General features: G+C 40.8%; 1 protein-coding gene across 1 annotated transcript in view; it reads right to left on the bottom strand.

Moving 5' to 3' along the window:
• The window catches only part of gpc5a (glypican 5a), a 119,064-nt gene that overhangs the window by 76,691 nt on the left and 19,183 nt on the right, over window positions 1–23,190 (bottom strand). The window contains exons 3-6 of the mRNA XM_067586534.1: window positions 15,711–16,171; window positions 15,376–15,609; window positions 14,450–14,583; window positions 14,157–14,282 (exon numbers count right to left, since the gene is read on the bottom strand). Of these exons, the coding sequence (XP_067442635.1) occupies window positions 14,157–14,282; window positions 14,450–14,583; window positions 15,376–15,609; window positions 15,711–16,171 (955 nt within the window). The remainder of the gene's footprint in view (window positions 1–14,156; window positions 14,283–14,449; window positions 14,584–15,375; window positions 15,610–15,710; window positions 16,172–23,190) is intronic.

The raw sequence follows: 23,190 nt of genomic DNA, 5'->3' as shown, positions 1-23,190 counted from the left end.
GTAACGTTAGTTGAAGTTGTTGAAGTTATTTTGAAGAGCAACGATCAAACCCTCATCTAACGGGTCCGATGTGACATTTGAGTTATGTTTACCTGCTGTTTAATGTGCTGCAGCTGAGCAGCTAATTAGCATCTAGCTGCTAACTGACGTTAGCAGTGAATGTTTGTTATCATCAAGTTTTGATGATGTGGACAGAGGCTGTTTCATTCACTGTTTAAAAGAGGAAGGTTTCATGCCTCATATTGCAATAACTGAGCATTGAATATTTTATATATTATTTTATTTTTATTTAAGTTATATTATTTTTAATTTATTTAAACATTGGACATCTCAAATGTTGTTTTCATTTAAGACCATGGGCAAAAGTTCCTTGCTGTTTCTGGATGTCAGTGTGTTATAGAATAAATGGAAAACAAAGTTTTATTTGTCTCCCCTTTTTTTTCGCTGATCCTAATAATGATCTGATCAGTGACTCAAATTCGTGATATGATCCGAACCGTGAGTTTTGTGTTCATGTTAACACCCCTAGTGTTAACATGTCAGCTTTGTAGACTATATTTTGTATGTGGTGCATATAAATAAGAGTGTGTGAGTCATGTATTTGATACATGCATTAATACTTTCTGATGTGAACCCACACTTTTAGATCTGTGAATGTTTTTAGTGTTCAATCTTTCTAGTATTCAGCACTGATCTCAACCTGTATCATATTATAAGCTTTGTGCTACTTTATATATTTCTGTATACTAAGAAAATACATAGGAAACACGTGTAAATCATGTGATATGTTGTCTGTTTTTGATGAGAACATAAGTTTGTTGTCACAATAGAACAGTACTATAAATTTGAATTTCACTTTGTTGGTAAAATGACACATTGGAACCACTCCATGGCTAAAATGAGCACTTCTTTGTTTAGAGACATTATGTATATGCTAAATGTCTTTAAAGAAGCAGCCTTTTCACTACTCAGGGGTTTTTGTTTTTGAAAGCAAATTGTTTTATTGGCATATAAAATTGCCCCCCACCCCTCCGATTTCATCAGGCGGGACAATGATATAGTTTGATGCAGTTTGTTGTAAGATTCCATGTTGGTTTTCCTCCTGTCCTCCCCAATTTTTTGAGTCACCAGCCGCCACTGGAACCAACACATATTTCAAGAGAACAATAGTGTTGCTAAAAGACTGAAAACAGGAGCAATAAAAACAGGAAATACATTTACAATGAAACCCTAAACGTTAACTAAATTTAAAAAGTAAAAACAAATGAAATGAAATTTTAAAAATTATGTGAAAAACAACCCATATCTCAGAAGCACAAAAGACCTTCTGAATCATTCTGTGGGGCATCTTGCACATCACTCAACACATTAAAAAAAGCTTAAAACAGAGAAAAGGGAGAAACCTCAGGAAGACGCTGATAAACAATTCAAGCAGCATAGATTAGATTTAGACATCACCAATGTGTTGTAATGAGATTTCAACTTATTTTTATAACACACAAAAAAAAGAACGTTGCCCCGCGCAATTCTGTAAAACGTCAGAGTGACGAATGGAGCATACAACATATTTGGATTTGCTCATGTTTGACTGAAGCAGGTTTCCAGGCTATGCAGTGAGCAGCAGCGCTAATCTTCACAACCTCTTAACACTTCTTCAGCTTGTGTCAACAGCACTGTGAGTCAGTTAGCCATTCATATGCTGCTACAGATGGTCCCATCCCTCTTCTTCAGCTCTGCCGCTGACATGATTCATGGGGCTCTGTGTCTTGATTTAGGGTCTCTTTCATATTTCTTCTATCCCACAGCAGAGAAGCATTTCTCTAAGATACCCTGAGGCATTGACCCTGGTCTGCCTGGCCTGCCTGAGAGAAAAAAAAAGCTCCGCTGGGCAAACCTGGACTCAACATACACACACACACACACACACATACACGCATGTACTGTATATAGTATGCACATATAAGCTAATGCCAGCTTGTATGGGCAAACGCAAACAAGTCAAAGTCTCTGTGTCTTTCTTGTGTAAACAAAATGTGCTATATAGTCAACAACAAAATTAAAAGTCAGGATTAAATGAATAACCAAAGTTGCATTAATAAGCACTCATTTCTTGCTGTGGCCAAGGTCTCGGCCATCTCATTAGCAAACAAGAAATTTTTTTTTTGCTCCTGCTATTACTCTGCAGTTATTTCCTCTCCCAATGTCCTTGGAATAAGCACATCACTAAAAATTAAACCAGCAGCAGTCATCGGTGATTGTTTCCCTGCTCAATTTCAGTTTATTGAATTTGTATAATAATAACCTTGCATGTTTCCCTTCTATCTAGAGTGAAAATTTTCCTCCAATTTAGTCTCTATAGGCCTCAGATTGCCCTGTCAGAAAGGACTATAACGAAAGACTGTGTGCACCACTTCCTTATCGCTACCAGTAAATTACCTCAAGATCAGATACAGGCTGCCAACTCACAGAAACTCCACTCACCACAGACACAAGGAAGAGAGAAGACAGAAGAGAGAGAGAGAGAGAGAGAGAGAGAGAGAGAGAGAGAGAGAGAGAGAGAGAGAGAGAGAGAGAGAGAGAGAGAGAGAGAGAGAGAGAGGAAGAAAAACAAGTGTCAAGACATGACAAGAGGAGGAGAGTATCCCCGTGGAGACCGATAGTTTCAGTTGATCTCAAAGGTCATCTGATGTTATCTAAAGATCATCTTCAGTCACCAATGCACGCCTTTTACACTCTACTCAACAGCTGGAGTCAAGCACCTGTCAATCAAAACTTTCATAACCTGTAGCTACATCACAGTGGCTGTAGCTTTCTCTTCCCTTCAGTGTAATCAATCTGAGCGTTCTCACTGATGCATTAGCACGAGCACTAAATAAAAAGACTGAAACCAGCCATACATATTATGAAACAAAATGTAGTGATGTCCAAATACACAGAATGTTCTGACAAGAAAATGAAATAAACAAATCAACCGATCTATAATTATCGCTTCTCAGAATAAAACAGGACAATGACCACTGACAAGCCAAAACAAAAGGCGATCAGTAATTTTGTTTAAAGTTTTGTCTATTTTAAACACATTTTAAAATCTGTGTAGAGTATAACTACAAACCGTAAATGACAAACAGAACAGGATCAGACATGCTCATGTGACACTCTGGAACAAATCTGAGCAGGTAGCTGTGTAGCAGCGAAGGCAGAACTCAGCATCGGTTAAGGCAGACTGAATAAGAGCCAAATGTTTATATAGATCACCTATTAGGAGAAATAGGTCGTGGACATATATAATTGATGGGTGTATGGAACACGTGACAATGAACTGGCTTCCGTGTCTGCCTGAACAACCACGAGGCGCCATTTAATTAGTTGAGTGAGCAATAAGTAAATTTGCCAGAAAATTAACAGTTCAGATAATCTCGTAGAATCGAGATTAATCAATAAATCATTTTTCAAGCAAAAATGCCTCTTTCCTTCCAGCTTCTAAACAAAATTGCTGCTTTTTGTTTTTTATATCATTATAAACTAAATAGCTTTAGGTTTTGGACTGTTGGTTGGACAAAACAAACAATGTGAAGATGTCATATTGGTCTCTTGCATCTTATAAAGGGCATTTTTCACAAATATTTGACATTTTACAGACTAAATAATGTATAGATTGAGGAAATAATCAGCAGATGAATTGATAATGAAAATGATCATTAGTTGCAGCCCTGTTTCCCACCTAGCTTCACTCTGGTCTATACATTTGAAACACTGGTCTTCTTACTTGAAAGGGACTCGTATTTCTTTAAATATCTCACATCATAAATTATTGAAATGTTAGGTCTGCTGTTACTGCAACAATCTAATTCCCTCGAGGATATGAATCAAAATACATAAATGATTCAAAAGTTTTTTACATATTGTAGATAATGTAATTACAGTGTATAAATCTGTAGACTAATTTCTAGCAGACAACTATTTTCCACCTTTTATATCTTAATATATATATATATATATATATATATATACATATACATTTATATCTTCTTGAGGTCTTTCTCTACCATGACATTCAGCCACAGCCTGCTCTCCTTTACTTAAACCACAGGGAAACAGAAAAATAAAATAATACTCAACATGTAAATAAAACCAGCAGGTGAACCAACACATAATTTACTGTATCAACATTAGCATATGTTTGGCTGCTGACAGGCTATATGACAGGCTGTAAGTTAAGATGTGTGTGATGATTTTTTTGCAGATGATCACTGATATGTGAGTCGCCTCGTCCCGGTTGTTGAGGTGATATAAAATAAGTGGCCTCAGAGACTAGTCAATTTAGTCGCTTGCGGTGTGAAGGTATGATTAAACTCGAGGCGAGTCATCAGGATGCAGGCAGCGGTCTTTCACACGCGCCGAGGGACACTACTACTTGTGGTACGGACGTGCCTCGACTCCTCTCTGCAGCATTGTGGGGAGCAGCAGCTCCACCGTGGTGGAACCGAGCAGATGGTGAACGTATGCGGCGCTCATGCATGTCATCATCACCTTCATTAGCTGAAGGTGACATATGACATCATCTGGCCCACGTGCATTACGGGGGACAGAAAGAGTTGTTTGCCTCTTTTGCTTCTTTTGTTGCAGCGTGGCTCAAGGTTGTTGATGGGAGGTTTTGTGAGTAATCACAATTCCCCCTCTCACACACACACACACACACACCTTTCACCAGCTACTCCTCCTCCTCAAGCCTACCCCGTTCCCAACCACCTCCCAGCATTAAGGTAAATAAGGGCTTCCAGCAGAGAGCCAATGAGCACGGGCCACTGAGCAGAGATGCATGTTTGTGTTGCCTTCCTCCCAGGACCCTGCTCGTTTATCTTGGCTGTCAGGTAAAGGGCAGACTCAGAGAAGGTGAAACTTTTTTTTTTTTTTAATAAGGCCGGTTTGGTTTCCATAGAAACTGCAGGACAACATTACAGGGACAATGATAAGAGAGCAAAGTCTGGTCTCAGGGCATCCCGCAGTGTGCCACATTGTTGCTGGAGACATGTGTGTTTGCGTCAGTGAAAATGAAAGAGCTATTTAGATTAATTCTCAGGGAGCCTCCAGACTCAGGCCTTTTACTGTGGGAGGTGAGATTAATGAGAGCATATTCACACCTCACTTTCAGCTTAGGTCAGGAGTTAAAAGGTAGGTTTCCACTTATAAAGAGGTGCTGAGTCTTCTGTGGGTACAAACTCCCTGATAAAGACAAACTAGACCCCCAATGTCTGTCAGGATTTTTTGATAAGGAAATGATACTGCCTTGTAATATTTAAAGAAAATATGAAAGTGCAGATTGCAGATTTGCTGGCTGTAACATTTGTTGTGAAGCAATAAATAATAAAACACTGAGCAGCATAAAGGTTGCCTTCTAAAACTGTCAATACTCCAAATTCGAACTACCTACACATTCAGAATATTCTCCAGGCTAAAAGTGCATAAAGAAGAAACAAATTGCACAGGTAATGAATACTTAATGACTACTACATTTTTCACTTTGTGGCGGTAAATGGGAAGCATGTTTAGTTAACAAATGAGTGGAAAATCAAAAGAACAGAAGGTACCTCACACATTGTTAAAAGCCTGCAGCTGTGAGATAAACCAAGACAATGATACAAAGATATGAGAGTCTTTGTGTCCAACCACACTCCTGTGAAAGAGAAATTAAGTCTCTTCTGGAGCAGAACTCAACATGGCTATGGTCCATGTGCAGTCATAAAGTCGATATGAAATAAGGCGCCCTTGGTGAGACGGTGCACAGCTCAAACTCATGCAAACATGCTTAGAGCTACAGCAGAAAAACGCTGAATTCAACATTGAGCTTTCATTCTGTATTCATCCCAACCTTATGGTTGTTTCAATTAACAGAGAAAAATACTTAAGGGAATGCACTCTCCTCTCTCCATACACAAAGCAAAACAAGAAAATAAATATCAGGAGCTTTATTGTAGATGCCCATTACTGAAATTGCTCTATTAGTCTGTTGTTCACTGGTCTGTAGTGCTGCACTATTCCTGCTAAGCACTGTGAGAAACCGTTTTTGTGATCAAAACAATATTGCTGCGTCCTTGTGATTAAATCACATGGCAGGACTTTTCTGTCAGCATCTCCGAGTCTTTAACAGCCTTTTATGACAAAGCAAATAGATCCTGCTCACATAGTGGTCTTTCTCACCAAAGACTTGCACCTCTGCTCCTGCTTTTATGTGCATTAACTTCACATTTTTTCAACTCTTTGTTCCTCGGTTTCAGCGGCCTCTGATTTATATCTGAGGTAAAGAGGAAGAGTGCTCCGCAGGGACCGGGTGTGTGTCTCCTCGACGGTAGATGGAGGCTGATATCACACAAGGGTGAGGGTGTGCTCTGACAGCTCATCAGTGGACAATAAGGCCTTGGCTGTTAATGTCCTGCTACCTGGCGCACTGCAGGGTCACAATCTGCTCCAGATGCTGGAGGCACATTTCCAGCTCTTGGTGGGGAGAATCTGTGCTCGAGAAGCAAAAGGGAGTGGACTCACTGAAAAATGAATGGGATGAGACAGACACACACATGTATGCATGCACTACCTCCAGCCAGCCGGCTCAGAAATTTACTGTCTCACAGTGGTCTCGCTGGCTGAGGCCAACAGTACTGCAGCAACAACGGGGATAATATCTGAGCACAAATAACTGAAATCTCTCTTTTCCAGAGAGCTAGATTGAAAATTCATCTGTTCAGAGCAATCATGCATAATTTGAGAATGGGGGGACTAAAGTAGACAGACACTCACACACACATCCATGTGCGCATACAAGAGGGACTTATGAACTCAATTTAGTCAGCCAGACAGAGTTCTTGATTCTGTCACTTGGGATAATCGTCAGGATGTGGTACTCTGACCGAGCCCTGCGTCTAAACCCAGGCAGGATATAAGGTCATGTTGGAGTGGAACTCTATCCATGCAGCACCCAGACCTCAAGTGCTCCAGTGGTTTTGTGGTTATCTGCAGTAGCCAGCTGTCGCAATACAGAGGAGCTCTTCAAGAACGTCCCCTCTCCTCTTCCTCTGCCTCTCATCTTTCTCCCCTCTCAATCAAAACCATCCAAATCTGCACACCCACCTCCGCCGTCCTCTTGTCTAATTTTAGCATGCGTACCTTTATGAATGTTTCAAGTGGATTGTTTGTTTGTTGCTTTTAGTTAATTTGTTTTTAGTGTTTGTCTCCATTAAGACGTAGAATGAGTCGACATAAAAACTACAAATTTTTGTTTATAGTCCAGGACAAGACAGTAAATTACTCTTTTGGTTCTCAGGCAGGAATAGAGAGGAAAAAAACTACAGCTATATTCAACTTTATGAACAGTTAGTAGTCTTTGAGGTACTGGGGACTCTATACCACATTTATTTTAAGTTGTTTTTTTCATGGGATGGAGGGAAACAACTCCTAACTTTCTCGCATGCGAGTGACTAAGAGGACAGCTATGCATAATATATTTGACAGTGCATGTTTAAAAGGTTATTCCTTTCCGTTCAAAATTAGGTCAGTTCATCACCGCAAACGAATGCAAGAGGAGGTGGTGAAACTTGATGTTCTGCAGTGAATCAGTTTATCATTTAAATTCCACTCTCTGTCTGTCACTGTCAGGGACAACACGGATAAGAAACAGCACTCTGTGGCATACATCATCAAAACTGATGCAAAGAGGCAGAGGAGTGATCAGCATTCTGGCGTGTTTCTGATGTGAGTGTAACCTAAAGTGCAGAGCTCCACCTGCTGGTCAAATAAAGCTACAACAGCACTAAATCAGGCCTGAAGCACAAGCATTTAGATTTACAACTGCAATGAGCACAGTCATTACTGAATGCCATGCGAAGGCTTGGCCAGCAAGTTTATTAATGGCTGAAGGGTAGGCATTGATATGTGGACTGTTACAAAGATAACCAGCTGTGATATTTTGTTTATTTGAGGTCTGCACTTTATGTACATCTAGTTTGACATATATTCTGAATATATACATGCTATATTTCAGTGGTTCCCAACATGGAGGTCAGGACCCCTGCAGGGGGATGCAAGGTATGAGGTCAGGGGTCATGAGATGACTAACAGCAAAGAAAAGAAAAATATATTTCAGCAACATGAATATGTAATTTTCAGACTTTGCTTAAATCTTTGCTTCTTCCTTCTTAATTACTGAATAATTTCACCTCCTCACACCTCTAAAAACAACTCAACTGAATCATTTCTGAAAGAGAAAATTACTCTTTAGCTAACTGTCCCCAACTTTGAGACACATGCAACCATTGTGACATTGCTTCATTTAAAGTGGTCACAAGCTGAAAAGGTCAGGAAGCAGTGCGATATCTTAATATTCAACACATGCTGTCTCCTGATAGCAGCACTGTGTGGATTTTGTGGCATGGCTCAGACAACCCTCAAATGAGGAAGTATGCTCCCAGAGCAGGCTGGGGTAACCTAAGCTCTTGATGCTTCTTCAGTGGATTCCTATTAGCAGAGCTTAAAAGCTGTCATTTCAGTTAAGCCAAGGCAAATCACCTGAGCTTCACGTCTAGTGGGGGGATGGAAGAGAAAATGAGACAAATGATGAAAGGCAAATGAAGAAATAGATGTATGAGGAATGAAATACAATAGAATATAATACAATATGAGGGAATAATAGACCTACATTTACAGAATCAATCCTTTCCTCTGCTAACCATCCACACATTGTGAAGAGGCCTGCACTACGACACTAGGGCTCTTATTACCATGTGATTAACCTCTTCAGGATTATGCGGGCAGCAAAGACACGGGAAAGGTCAAAGGTCAACGCTCAGACAGCCACTCCAGCATGAGGGCTGGCCTATTAAAACGAAAGACCAGGCACAAATCTGCCCACATGTCTTCAAGCATCTTTTAGCTACATACTGTAGCATTCATCCCTCCGTGTTTAATTCCAACAGCATGCAAGGTCAGTTGCCTTATTATCGTAAAAATAAAAAAACTGTTGTACTCAATTAGAAAAAGGCACTTTGAAAATATAAACACACCGCCAAACACCTGGTGTGTGTTGGCAGCCGTGAGACAGACTGCAGGTGGGGATGAATTAAAGCAGAGTCTCCACCAGAGGAGGTAATCATGAATTAAACATCAGACTATCGTGCTTGTTGGGGCTGTAGCTTTTTAGCAAGGCTATAACTCCTGGTTGTTGTGTCCCATTGGCAGAGAAAATGGGAAAAGAACAGGGGAAAAATGACCTTTTTTTAATAATAAAATACATTCCAAAATGGATTTGCTACCTTGCACATGCTGACATATAAGTTTGAAGACCAGGTGTCAAACCGAATTTTAATGTGTGGCACCTGAGGATCCCTATAAACTCTTCCCATGACTGATGCAATTTTGTCAGTCAGTTACTCCAACAGAGAGAGAAAAAAATGGTTGGTGGAACTAGTGCTGGATTCATTCTTTTTGCCACTATAACTGCTATGTGAGTGTATGTGTGTGTGCTCATAGAAAGGAGGCGGCTCATGGCAGATTGCCATTCCTTCAGTGTGTGAGTGTGTGTGTGTGTGTGTGTGTGTGTATCCATGACGGATGGAGAAAGCATGTGGGAATGTCTTAACCTTTCTGCCCAGAGGGGAACAGCCTCTCCAACCAAATAGGAGCACCAATTTGAGGGATGTTAAAACTATTTTACGGTTTATTCTTCCGTCTGTCCAGCGACATCAATCAACATTAACGTTTTAATTTTTCTTTCAGTGTGATGAAGATGAAGGCATAGCAATCACCACACCCCTTAAACCTGCACACCAGGGTTGGGTTGAGTATTGTTGTATTGTTAAAATATTTTGATAGTATTACCAATACAATACCTGAGTTTCAGCACAGATACCAAAACAATACTTTCTGATACCTTCCTTCAAGAAATATAAATATTTTCTTAGACAAAACCCTTTTTTCATTTAACAAAAGAAGCAAAAGTGGGACACCCTGGTGGCCCATGGTTTTCAGATGCCAACCATGAACCACAACGCCCGTTTGGAGACAGACTGGGACCATTCGTTGCATGTTCCCCATCTCTCTCGCTCTCCTCGTTTCCTGTTATCTCACTATTGTCGTCTATCAGCACAGTACATACATACAAAATGTATTAAGTTTTTAAAGGGGACATATCATTCACATGTTCAGGTCTATATTTATATTATGGGGCTCCACTGGAATATCTCTGTGATTTATGGTTAAAAAAAACCTCTTATTTATTAATACTGGCTTTTTATGCAGCCCCTTAGTTTAGCCTCTGTCTGAAACAGGCTGTTTTAGCTCCTGTCTCTTTAAGGCTCCCTTTCCGATGAGCCCACTCCGTTCTGACTGGCCAGCCTCTTGAAGCTGCTCCTTGGCAGACTTCTGCCAGCTCTGGAGGCTACATAGATAAACAGTATTAGTCGGAATTTTACGTCTTTTTCTCGTTCTTTACAAAATATAAACTCAAATACATTCATACATGTTGTGCCTGAATCCAATCTAAAATATGTGAATGGACAACACAAAAAACCCATGGCAACCTTAGCAACAACCTTAGCAAAAACCTTAGCAACAAAGGCTTTGCAACAGACGGCTGTTTGTGGGAATGCAATCTGATGTTATCACGAGGAGGAAGCAGGGGTACCTTTGAAAATAGAGTGTTCAGAACAGGCTGAAGCCTCGGATTTTGACTTAAAGAGAGCATTTTTTTTTACATACGTTCACCTCAAGTTTTGGAAGTCTGACTATGTTTTAACATAGACATCTCACATTATAACAGTATATGAATGGTAGAAAATAACAAAAAGCATGACATGTCCCCTTTAAATGACTAAATATCTGATTAAAGAATAAGTAAACAAAGGCACAGATCTGACAAGGAATTTGATACAAACTGTTGGTACCAAAAAATCTGATATTGTTTGCTCTGCAGGTATTTTAAATTGAATCTTTTTTTTCCCAGTTATTTAGCATCTTTTCACATTCTTACTGCGAGCAAATTAACACCTCCTCGGCTTGCTCTTTTCTGCAATTCAATACAGAAACTCATTGCTGGATTTTTACAGATAAAATCCACTGTCACAACAGATGACAAAACTGTCAATATGCCAAAAAATTATTATCGGAATATTCCATGTCCAGTCTCTTTTTCTCTTTCTCTCAATGTGGAAGTGAGAAACCAGGAGATGGAGAGAGAGACAAACAGAGAGGAAGAATGTGTTTACCAAATCTCCCCTGAAGCGAGACCCCATCATCTACATTCATAGACACTGAGATGAAAGCTGCTTGTGTTCTTCCTCTATGATCTTATCTGATTGTTCTTTATCTTTTTGTTTACCAGGGACCCAGATGAGGACGTGCATTAAATCTCCCTTAAATCTCAGGCTCATGTGTCATGTTTTTGTGCTCTTCCTTTTTTATTAAATAAGACAAAGCTCTTGTGCAACTCACTACTTCTTTAAGACCGTAAAACAATCTGCAGCAGAACATACAAAGAGCTGTTATAAAAGGCATGTGTACAGTTTCACGCACACGCACACACACACACACACATACGCACACACACGCACACACACACGCAGAGGAAGTGAACCAATCGTTTAAGGTCTCTGAGGCCTCAATAAGCTTCTGTAAATCAGCCACCATCCGGCAGTGAGTTTTATTCCCCTCTCTCTCAGTGGATGTTGGGTTATGACCTGTAGGCAGGAGGTTATTTATTGCTTTTGTCTCAGCTTGTGTTGACTCCCAGCCACTCATCTATGGTTCTAGGCTAATAGAAAGCAACACTGGGTTGTAGATCTGCAGGAAGCCTGCAAAGCTGCAGGGACTTGGCTCGATGTTCTCCTCAGAGCCTTGTCTCCCCAGATTCCTAATGTCTCTCAATTCCTCAGCTCTCGTCTTCTACTTCTTTGGTAATGAGCGAATCAAAATGAAAACCTCTGTGTGAACCTGAGGTAAATGAGCCCCTGTTAATAAAAGTTAGTGTGAATAAGGAAAGGAAGGAGAAAAGAGGAAGGAGGGTAAAAGATTCCACAGACCATAAACATCTCCCAGAGGCTGCTGGCTGAGATGATAGACAGGCTGTAGCCTGCTGGCCTGCCTTTTTATCCAGCACATAAGAAATATCTCTATTCTTAGAGATGGCTGCTGCCTTTGTAATGGAAACTTGAGGTGTTATGTTGGAAAATAACAAAGATGAAAAGAGTAAATTGTCAATGCCAGAATGAAACTTAACCTTGATACTCTGTCTCCATAGTAATGCCGTTTTTGATGAGCAACACCAGACGACACATTCTTTAGAAGACTGAATCTCTCCGGTTGCTGAGATTGCTATGAAATCCTTTCTTCCCCTTTTCGCCTCCTTCCTTCTTACCTTCACACAGCAGCTGTGAAACAATCTCAACAACGCTGTCATCCTTTACAATGGACCGTCTAACCAGAACTGGCAACTCCAACATCACCGTAGTTTGAAATACGGGCCCACCTGCCATTCCAACAGTGCTGACAGCAGCTGACAGTTAAGAGGAACAACCACAGACTGAGAATATATGAGGCGGTCCTTGAGTGATGACAGCATGGGTAAGATAGAGAGCTGTGATGTAATGGAGACAAGGCCGTTGACTGATACTATGAAAGAGGCCAGTTTGTCTGCTCCAGTTCACAACCATTCATATCCGAGATCTATGTCTGGGAGCACTAACAGCTAATAGATGAATTCTACATCGGTGTCAGCTTGTTTGTGGGGGCAGTATATAAGTGAAGGGGGTGTGCATGTGTGTGTATGTGTGTGTATTAGACCGGGGTCAAACGGTGTGAAAACACTCTAGTCATGCCAGGATCATACAGCAGGATGTGTCAGGAGCTGAAAACCTTTGACTTCTTGCAAACTGAAAATAAAGTGAAATTGTCCCAGCATGTGTGCACGTTTAGGTAATATTACCTCTGCTAAGGTCATGCTCTCACCACTGTTGGATAGTTTATTATCTGTCTGTCTGCCAGCAGAAGATGAGGTTTCCATGAAATTTGCTGTCCAGTTAGGTCTTGAGCTAAAGAACCACGGTTTAGATTTCAATTAAAGCCAGAAATTGGATCTCTGCCCCACCAATCATTTATTTAACAATAACTAATAAACTAAGAAATTCAGACGTGATTCCACATCCTAATACTCTGTTGGCAGAGTCGAGAAATTTTTTTTAAAAAGCACCAAATTAAAGCAAAAGCTCTTCTTGGAAGACACGTGTGTGCTGCAGTATTTTCAAGTAATTTCATGAACTACACATCCAAAATGAAGGCAAAATCATCTCAGAGGCTGCAACTAACAATTATTTTCATTAACAATTAATCTGTCAATAATCTCCTTGATCAATTAATTAGTTGTTTGGTCCACAAAATGTCAGAAGTTAGTTGGCAACTAACCAATTAATCAACTAATTGTTGCAGCTCTAACCACCTCTACTCACCTGTGATTATATTAAAATGCATGTTATTGAGGTTTGTGTGTGATGTTTGAAATCAGTTTATAAAAAGTTGCATCATCTCAGTACTACTCAACATTGCTTTGTTAACCCTACATTTAACATTTAAATTCTCATTAACATTTAAACATTTAAATTAAATTCATAGAGAGGTATGGTAGTATGTCACTGTGTTTTCACACAGATATGAAACACTGACATAACATCAATGAATGAAAAACCTGAACTATGTGAAAAGTGCCCTGAGATAACTTCTGTTACGATTTGGTGCAATATAAATAAAACTGAATTGAATTGAACTGAATAAATCAGTGGAAAATCAGATCTATTCATACAGGGCTCGAGGGGTCACTGAATGTTTTGAGGCATATGAAAATGATGTGACTCTATGCTATGACCTTTGCAGTCATCTGGTTCTCAACCGATGGGAGATTTTGGGGTGACATCACTCTCCACCAACATCATTAAAAAACAAAATATCTTCTGGAGGAAAAGTGTTCATGCCTCCAGTGGAGTTCAAAGAATGTATTTCAAAGGGCTTTGAAGCTGTTCTACAGGCTCGTAATGGCCCTACACCTTATTAAGACATGTCGGTCTTTATGTTGTTTTTGTTCTATTTGTCAGTCATCTTTATTATTAACTTCTTTATAAGCAAACCTTTTTACGATGTCGGTTCCATTCCAGCAGGAGTGCCCATCACCGGAGGCCAGCTCGCTCACACACAGCTGATCCGCCAGGCCGCCGTAGTATGTACGGTAGAAACGCAGACTGTTCAGAAAGTCCCTGTATAATCACCCACATGCAGACACACGCCTTATTAACTTGTTTAACAAAGTGTTTTACATATTAATTGCAGATTTAATTAACTAAAAATTAGACAGAAAACCACAGAAAAATGAGCTTCCCTTCCTTCTTTTTATGCACACATCTGGCATCTGTCACCCACTTACCTTCTCTTGAGAGCGAGCGACTCCCCTGACACTCTGACAGGAGCTTTAAAAGGGATGAATTCTCTGTTGCTGCTGTGCTGGTTGCTGTCTGACTGTGCAGGCCTCCTGCTCGGTGGGCCACACAGTTTGTGCACCTAATACCCGATCAACACAAAGAGACTCAAATTTTAGTCTAAACATGGAATTAGGAAACAAGCATTTTTAAGACTTTGCAAATCTTGTTAAGCTGTACTGGTGCATGATAAATACGCTTTATTTTAGATGCCTGGGTGACAGGTGTTTATACATAGTACATTAGCGCAGCCAAGCCTATTATCTCCAATTGCTGAATGCTGCATGTGCAGTTTACCAAGCAGCAGTGACACTAGACAACCACTAGATGGAGCTGTGGTGTCTTTATCAGTACAGCAAAGACAGTGAAGCTCAGGAACACACTGTTGCCATCCATTTCATAATACAGAACATCAATATAGACAGAAATTACATATGAAGATAAAAACTTCATGTATTACTTGGGTTTTATGGATAAAGACTGGTTTAGGTAGATGAATCAAAGCCTGGGAAGTAGCCTGAATCCTCCTCTGTATGGCAGTTTCACTACTAAGCTCCTGACCACCTCAGAGCTGCCCGCATGGATGTATTTCAAGAGAATTTTGTCCTGCTCTGGCTTGACTAACCCGTTGTTGTGTGTGGTATGTGCCAATTTCGAGCAATTTATTCTTGGTCTACACACTACGTACCTTTCTGACATGAAGCCTGCAGCAGTTTAAATTCAGACTAAAAATCGCTTCAGGACTGAATGGAACGCTTTATCCTTTATCTATTCTCCAGTTTATCAGAATCATATTCACTGGTTTTCGCCTCACTCTGAGCCCAAGTGAAGTTATAACAATATAACGGCACCGACTACACCAAGAGGATCTGACCTGTGCTGAGAGGCGGGGTCCGTTCTTCTGAGCGTGTCCGACAGCATCATGAAGCAGCGTGTGAACTCCTAGAAGTACTTGCTCCAAATCCTGAGGTCCGTGCATCCGAGCTGACAGGCCCTCCAGCGAGCGAACAAACTCCCTCCAGTGGCTGTCAATCTCAGCCATGCTCGCCAAACAGCCCCGCATCACGTTGAGGCAATAGCCCATGCAGGGCTTGGACTGGGTTAAGCCCTGTGAAGCATATTACTTTCAGTAATCAGTGATCAGTGATGCTAGTAAAGGCTTGCATTAATTCAGATCAATAAGCTGACTTCAGAGACATGCATCCATACCTGGCAGTGAGGACAGTAGTGCATCTTGAGCAGGGCCCGTCGGCATTCACGGCTCAGCTGTAAGTGGTCTGTGGTATTGATGACCTCGATGCCGAGGTGCAAAGCCTGAAGCAGAAGTTTCCCAGAGACCCCAGAGCGAGCTATCTGATCAGCCAGGAGGCCAGGTGTCCCACCAAATGGTCTCACATCACGGCTTGATGTCCTCACACACTCGGCGTAGCCTGGAGATATGTCGCTGAGGCCTGGGTTGATGAGGTGATTGTACACCAGCGGGAAGAGGGCGTCAAAGAATCGCTGCACCAGTTCATCAACGTTGAGCTCAGATCCCAGCAGGAAGAGACTGATGTCGGTGAAGAGTTCCCGCACGGGGCCCAGGGCCTGATCAGCCATGTTGCCGTACGAGTCTTGGAGCACAGCGTTGGTGTAATTCTCCGCCTGCCTCATCAGAACCTCAAAGGTCTCTGTGGGATGGACAGCAGGAGGGAGAGATAGTCAATCAAAGCAACAAAGAAAACAGAGAAGATTACAGAGAGACAGAAACTCATTTTAACACATTCTCTTCTTCATCTTGCTTCAAAGTTAAGTTGTCCTTGCTATTGCCAGATTGAAGAGAAGAGAAGAGAAGAGAAGAGAAGAGAAGAGAAGAGAAGAGAAGAGAAGAGAAGAGAAGAGAAGAGAAGAGAAGAGAAGAGAAGAGAAGAGACTAGACTTCAGGGGTCCCAGCAGGAACTGCGGTTCCCTGTGTTGTTCCCTAAAGGGAGTCGAGTATGTAGTAAGGGAGCAATTTGTTCTCTAATCAAAAGTTGAACTGACAAAGAACAGTGGAAAAGAAAGAGGCTACAACACATCTTTGTGGAAACTGCTGTGATATAATATGAACAGAGCTATACACAGCACTTTAATAAACTAACCATTTCTATCAACACAGCGTGAGAGAACTGGGGAAGAGGAGCGGAGAGGAGAGAAGAGCAGAGGAGAGGAGAGAAGAGGAGAGACTTGAGTCATGGGAGTTCTTCGAGTGAGAACAAGAGCAAGAGAGAAAACAGAAGAGAGGGAGGAGGAGACAGAGTAAAAGAGGAGAGGCAAAGGTTAAGAGACAGAAATGAGGAAGAAGGAAGGTTAAAAGAGGCAGGGGAGATAGAGGAAAGGAACTCTACAAATTAATTCCTTAGAGAATACGCAATTATAATAATGTCCTCCCCATTTGCATACAACACACATGTGCTGGTTGCCATTATTCAAGCATGCTTACATAACAGCCTCTTTACAAAGCTCACTTTCAACCTTAAAACATCCATACACCATCAAATCATCAGCACTTTTTTTTTTTCTTTTTATCACCTTGAAAGTCCAGATATTTTTCCAAAGCAGTATCTGACACAAATGTCTAAATACTCCTGAAAATACTGAATAACAGGATTCTGGCTCTCAGACTGCCGCATCAGCACCAAGTGGGAAGAAGGAGACCTTGTGCTCTTTTGTCTATCACAGGAGTGTATCATACAAGATTCAGACACCAGAGTGGTAACAATTTTCTCATCTAACTCTCGGCAGGAAAGCAAATAATAAAATGTCAAACTATTTCTTTCGTGTGGATAATCACATCTTGCCATCTTCCAGATAATGAGGTCACCGATCCATTGTATCGGTGCAGATCATTACTCCTACATGTACAGATATGTAAGCATTCATCAGATTGGTCAGTTATGTTAAATATTCAAATTAATGATCATGGCATTGAGATGCATAGAAATGTTCATTTTAAAATAACCTGTAATATGTTCAATTAATGATTTTGTTTTAATACATTTTGCTTAATAATTTTACACAACAGATCAATCACTCAATACATTATTAGACATTACGGTATGATTGGCCTGGAACATGATAAGACAAGCTGTGCATGTCTAGACACAGACATGCAGAAATAACCTCTGCACAATAGGAAATGTTTCACCAGTGCAACAAGCTCGCCTTTATCCCTTTGACTCTCTTTTTTCCGCCTTTTTTTTTTTGTTTCAGCTAATACCTGAGCCATGGCCATTCTCTCATGTGCTTGTCATGAGTTGTGAGGCAATAGTCAGGGTGAAGGCCTGGAGCTGCCTAGGGGGCTGTGAGGCTGAGGGGGGAGCAACCAGTGCGATGAGGGCTTAGACGGTCGAGTGCTGTACAATATGCACCGACGTGGAAAGATTGACCGAAAGCCCCCTGGAGAGGGGGGACTGCGAGGGGGAACGGAGAGGGGTCTGGCATGCCTACAGGCACACTGTCTCAAGCAGGCAACATTAAACACAGAGGTACCAGGAACAGAATTTGATCACAGGTCCTCTGTGGTGACGCACGGATATAAGGGGTCTAACAAGATGTAAAAGACTCAAAGAAAGAAAGCTGCACCTCCTGCAGAGCAAGCACTCGGGTCAGAGCACCACATGAAAAACAGACAGAGAGTGTGTAAAGAATGGCGAAGACAAGAGTGGCAGCTGTGATAGTGTGATCGATGCTGTGTGTTTGCGTGCGCGTGTGTGTGCGTGAATGAAATAGAGAGATAGGATACAGACAAGAAAACAGGCAGAGGAACAGAGAAAGAAAGAAATATGTGCTCATGGAGTACAGTTAGATATTATTACAGCCCTCCGTTGGATAAAGCAGAGCAGGCAGAGTTATGAAGGATCCCACAGGGATTACAGCACGTGCTTCAGGGGGAGTTTACCACATTAAATTGTGGAGCTAATGAATCCCACCTGTCAAACCACATAAAGAATATCTGTGCAGTAAACAAATTTGTCTCTATTTTATCTCCGTGTCTCACCTCAGAAATACATCTTGTCATCAAGGCTTTATTTCCCCCTCATAGGTACATAAAGGGAAACTTTAAAAGGCATGGCTAATAACCTGATCAGTAATTCTGCTGTCTAAACAAGTCTGCTGTATTAGAGGAACACCCACACAGAAGTTGCTAGCTGTGTCCTGGCAGGCAGTGTTAATGGCGTTATTTTTCACCAAAGAGGAAGTGTGAAGCTTCGTCTCTCACTTGGAGGCCTACACTAGCGGCCAGGCTTCTGGGTAAGCCTGAGGACAGAAATAATACAGTGAGAAGAACAAGAGAACATGAAAAGGGGGCTCATGTAGAAGAGTTGGGAGGAGGAGGTGGAGAAAAGTGTAAATTTCTTGAATTTTCCCTTCTGAAACCGAAGGAGTCAAACCAACCGGACCCTCTACTCACACTTTGAAACAGAACACATATGTTCATTAAAGCTGCTGTAATCATTATTTTCATATCAACGATGGGTCATATAATCATGTGTAATATGAAGGAGGTCACTTATAGTGACAAAGCCATATAATCATCGCCCAATTCTGCAGTTTCCTTAAGCTCTACAGAGCTTTTTAACATCCTACAGCTCATTGTTTTGGTTTTACAACCTGTAACTTTAGTGTTCTGGTTCACTCTCATTGCTCTCATCAACCACATTTCCAGCTGCAATAGGCAGCTGTTTTCAGCATAAAAAAAAAAAAGCGCAGATAAACCCATTGTACACTACCTGCCCAGCACCAATCAGCAGATAAATAAAATACCATAACTTGTATAAGGTGATAATATGTAAATCTTGTGTTTGTGGCTTGTTTCTATCCCCCCCAATGGCCAAACAGTCATTTAATTCAGGTTTTAGGCTAAATAAGTTTAGAGAAACCCTGATTAGGTCAAATAATCAACTTAACTGACACTACATTTTGAAATCAGGACTGAGAGGATCTATGTGTAATGAGGGTACCACAACAGTTTGTCTGCTTCGCCTATGTGTGTTCTGAGTGTCAATGACCCAGCTGATAAGAGGAGAGCAGACATGTTTGCATTACAGGCAGCAGGAGGAACACTGAGAAGAGGCTGAGCCAGCATGATAGAAAAAACTCTCATACTGTGGAGCGGATTCTATTACTGAAGGTCTGGTCTGCTTAGCTGGACACATGGTGGGTATCATGTTTAAAAGATTCTATATGTAAGAATCACAAATTGCTTCTCATTAGCGACACCGGTGGCCATTTAGTGAGCTGCAGTCAGCATCCTGTTGCTCATGCTCGTGATGTATTTTTCCTCACTTAGACTTCTCATAGTAACATAAAGGATCTCTAATGTTGTGTTGTATGGTGCTTTAGCAAAGCATCTCTCACTCCAAGTCAGTCAGCCCCCCTCCCAGCAAGCCTAGTGGATAACAGAGCTGGAGAGCTAATATCTTCAGGGTGCTTCTAGTTGGATAAGTTTGCACCATTTTTGTTGTGGTGGGTGCCGGTCATTTGCTGACGTTAGCAGGAGTGAGGCAAGGCACTCGGGAGAGTGCAAAAATGTAACACCCTTTGAATTTTTGCAGAAAAACCAGCCAGAGTCCTTCACATGGTCCACAGGCTGTTATACACAACCAAGAAAGTCAGGAAGGTCTCATTCTTTTAAGTTGCGTTACAACTATGTTAATACTAAAAAAGATGTCTTCATATGATACACTTGCTCCGAAATCTGATGCCTGAACTGACTTGTAAACTGCAAACAGTCCCTAAAGTGTGAGAAAAACTTTATATTTGTTTGTATTTTTCACAAACAAAACAAGATTGTGTATGTTGTTTTGAAATGAGGATGCATGCAGTTTTCAGTTCACACTTTAATATTTCATTTAAATGGCATCAATTTCTGATTATTTTTTAAATAAATTATGGGAAAAGTATATCTTTTAATCCATCTTGTGCACCATTTAGAGTCAACATAAGAAGCTATTACAACATGCCACCCATCAACCTGCGGGTACTTCTCCCTCCCCTGCTGGCATACTAAATAAATTCTGATATATGAACAATTAATGCTTGAAAGCTTGTGTGTCACTGGCTATCATTCAGATATATTAGCTATTATATACATATCACACAGCCCCTTCAGTCATATCCAACCATAGTTGAGCTTTTCTCCATGTCTAAAAGGCTTTTATATTTGATCCCATTTTCTTCCTTTCTCCCATAATTGCTGCACTTCTCATTTCCTTTAATGTAGGATGATCTGGTTAAGTGTGACAGTGATGAGTTACACATAAGGTCAGGGCTTCTGGCGGTTGGCACTAAAAAGGGGGAAATCATTTTTATTACCCTCCTTTATGCTACATACTATTGCTCTCTGCTTCTTCTGGCTCTGAATGGTTTCAAAGGTGATATTTTGACAAAGTGTACAGATCAAACATCACATGCAGATGTGAAAGTAGCCAATTATTAACCATGGAAACTATGCTTTCTCCACCAGAGGGAGACATTTTTCATTTTAATATGCACATACAGAAAATTGGATCAGTGTGATTTTGCAGCAGAGGAAAACAGCACTGTCTGCTGTAAACATGTGTTGCATGCCTCCTCAAATACTGCCAACCATCTCCAGAATCAGCCACAGGCAGCAGATCCTTTTTTCTATGTTGTACACTTGGTAAATGTACAGTCGAAGAATATTAAAAACATTACATAAAGCAGTGGTAAACTCGCAAACATTCTCATTTCCATCCCCCATTTAGGCTAAAATGTTACAGAAGATGTTTTTAATTGAAGAATGTGCATCCAGATATTTCCTCAAGGTCACTCTGACTTGCTCTGGGAGTCAATGAAACCTACTACAAACTGAAAAATGTAATGTTTTCATTGTGCTTTAGCTACTGGCAATGAGACAATTTTACCTTTTCTTGACCATCACATACTGCATATTGAGCATATAAGTTCATCTTTAATTATCATTAAAACAACGTCATCAAATGTAGTTAATGAATCTTTCTACAACTCCAAAAGCTAAAATGCATAAAATCTAACTTAAAAAAAGCAAGAAAAAAATGTATAAAGGCTCTTTATCTTTTGATAAATATTTTGCTTTGGCTGCGTGTATTGTGTGTGTGTGTATGTGTGTGTGTGTTGTATTCATAGGAGTGTCATTGAGGAAAAGGATCAGTCAGCTGGATGAGAAATAAGATGAGCCTTTGTAGTTGAAGACCCTTTTAAAACTGACAAAAGACCAAAATCTCTCATTACTCTCTCAGACACACGCACACAAACACACAGAGAAATAAGCAAAGAAAAGGTAGATACTGTATATTTACTTTTTTTGCAATGCATCCTTAAATGCGCACTGTAATGTGCCTCAAGAGCCTGCGCATCAATATCAGCAAAACATTTGTTTGAAGCTTCCCGTGTTTCCAGGTTTAGAGTGCTCAAATGCCACCAGCCGACCTCAGCGGGGCTGTTGAGCAACGCGAAGATGGCTTTTATTAATGTAATTCATCCTCTTTCAATGGCCGCGACCACAACAGAGAAGCCCAGTGACATCTGATAGGCTGCAGAAAAGGCCATCTAGAGAGGATGAGTCAGTGGCTGTGTGGGTTCACATCATCCCAGAGCAAAAGACACACAATGAAAGTCAATGACTAACAGGGTGGTACAGTCAGTACAGTCAACAGAAAACTATGACTTTATTGTTGCTTATAAGAGGATGAAAAAGAAAAGCACTCGCACGTTCTGTTGTTCCAGGATGTAGTTTGATGACTTTGTTTTCTGCACAAATGTATGTGGAAGAAAAGGTCTGACACTGACGTCCAGAAGAGCTATTTACTGTAAGCTAAGTTTTTCCATGGTGCTGAGTGACATGCACTTTTATTTGACTAAGAGAGCTTTCCTCACATTAAAAAAGAACTTTAACTTTGCCTCACTATAAATCATCATTCCTTAAAATGTGTGCAAACTTGCCCTGGATTTACCTGTCAATAAATAAGGTCTATTTTAATACACGTGCCCTACTCCCTCTGAAGCTGTAAACTGGAAAACGGGCTGCTCTGACCGAGTTATCCTAACAAACCAAATGACTCTTAAGCTGCTGGATATAGAAAGTAAAAATAAACCTGCCTGTAATCTCTGCAAGACGCACTGGTGCACATTTACAATATTAAAGCGATTATTCACCAAAATCTACAGAATTCAGGCTTGTTGGGATTGGGATAAAAGTTTTAAGTGATCTTATTTTAGCTTTTATGACATGACATGAAGAATGAAGGATTTGACAACCGTACCTCACTACATCTAGTGAAAGACAAGCTGGCTGGCTGCTCAGAAAGCAAACTAACATATGAAAAAACACAGAGTAGTGTCAAGAAAACAGATAAGGCAAATTAATCGGACCTTGCATCAAGGCAGTGTTATCATATACACAAACAAGCAGGCACGCAGCCTGACAGACTGTCCCGATTTAGCAGGAGATTGAAGTGAAGCAGAAAGTGTTATTCAGTGTGCGTGAGTGAGCTCAGTGTACCTGTCTGCTATGATCTACAAACAAACCACCAAGAAAGACTGGGCCTTTTATCAGCGCGTGTGTGTTGGAACATGTGAAAGCATGTTTGCATGAGGAGGGGGGGGGAAAGAGAAGTCCAAATCTGGCTGAGCCATATCAGACTGCCCCACGTCAAAAGGTTTCTCT

The sequence above is a fragment of the Thunnus thynnus genome, chromosome 1, assembly GCF_963924715.1.
Source record: "Thunnus thynnus chromosome 1, fThuThy2.1, whole genome shotgun sequence".
Classification (NCBI taxonomy): Eukaryota; Metazoa; Chordata; class Actinopteri; order Scombriformes; family Scombridae; genus Thunnus; species Thunnus thynnus.
The sequence above is the reverse complement of the archived record's forward strand: the minus strand, read 5'-3'. Positions and strand labels throughout refer to the sequence as shown.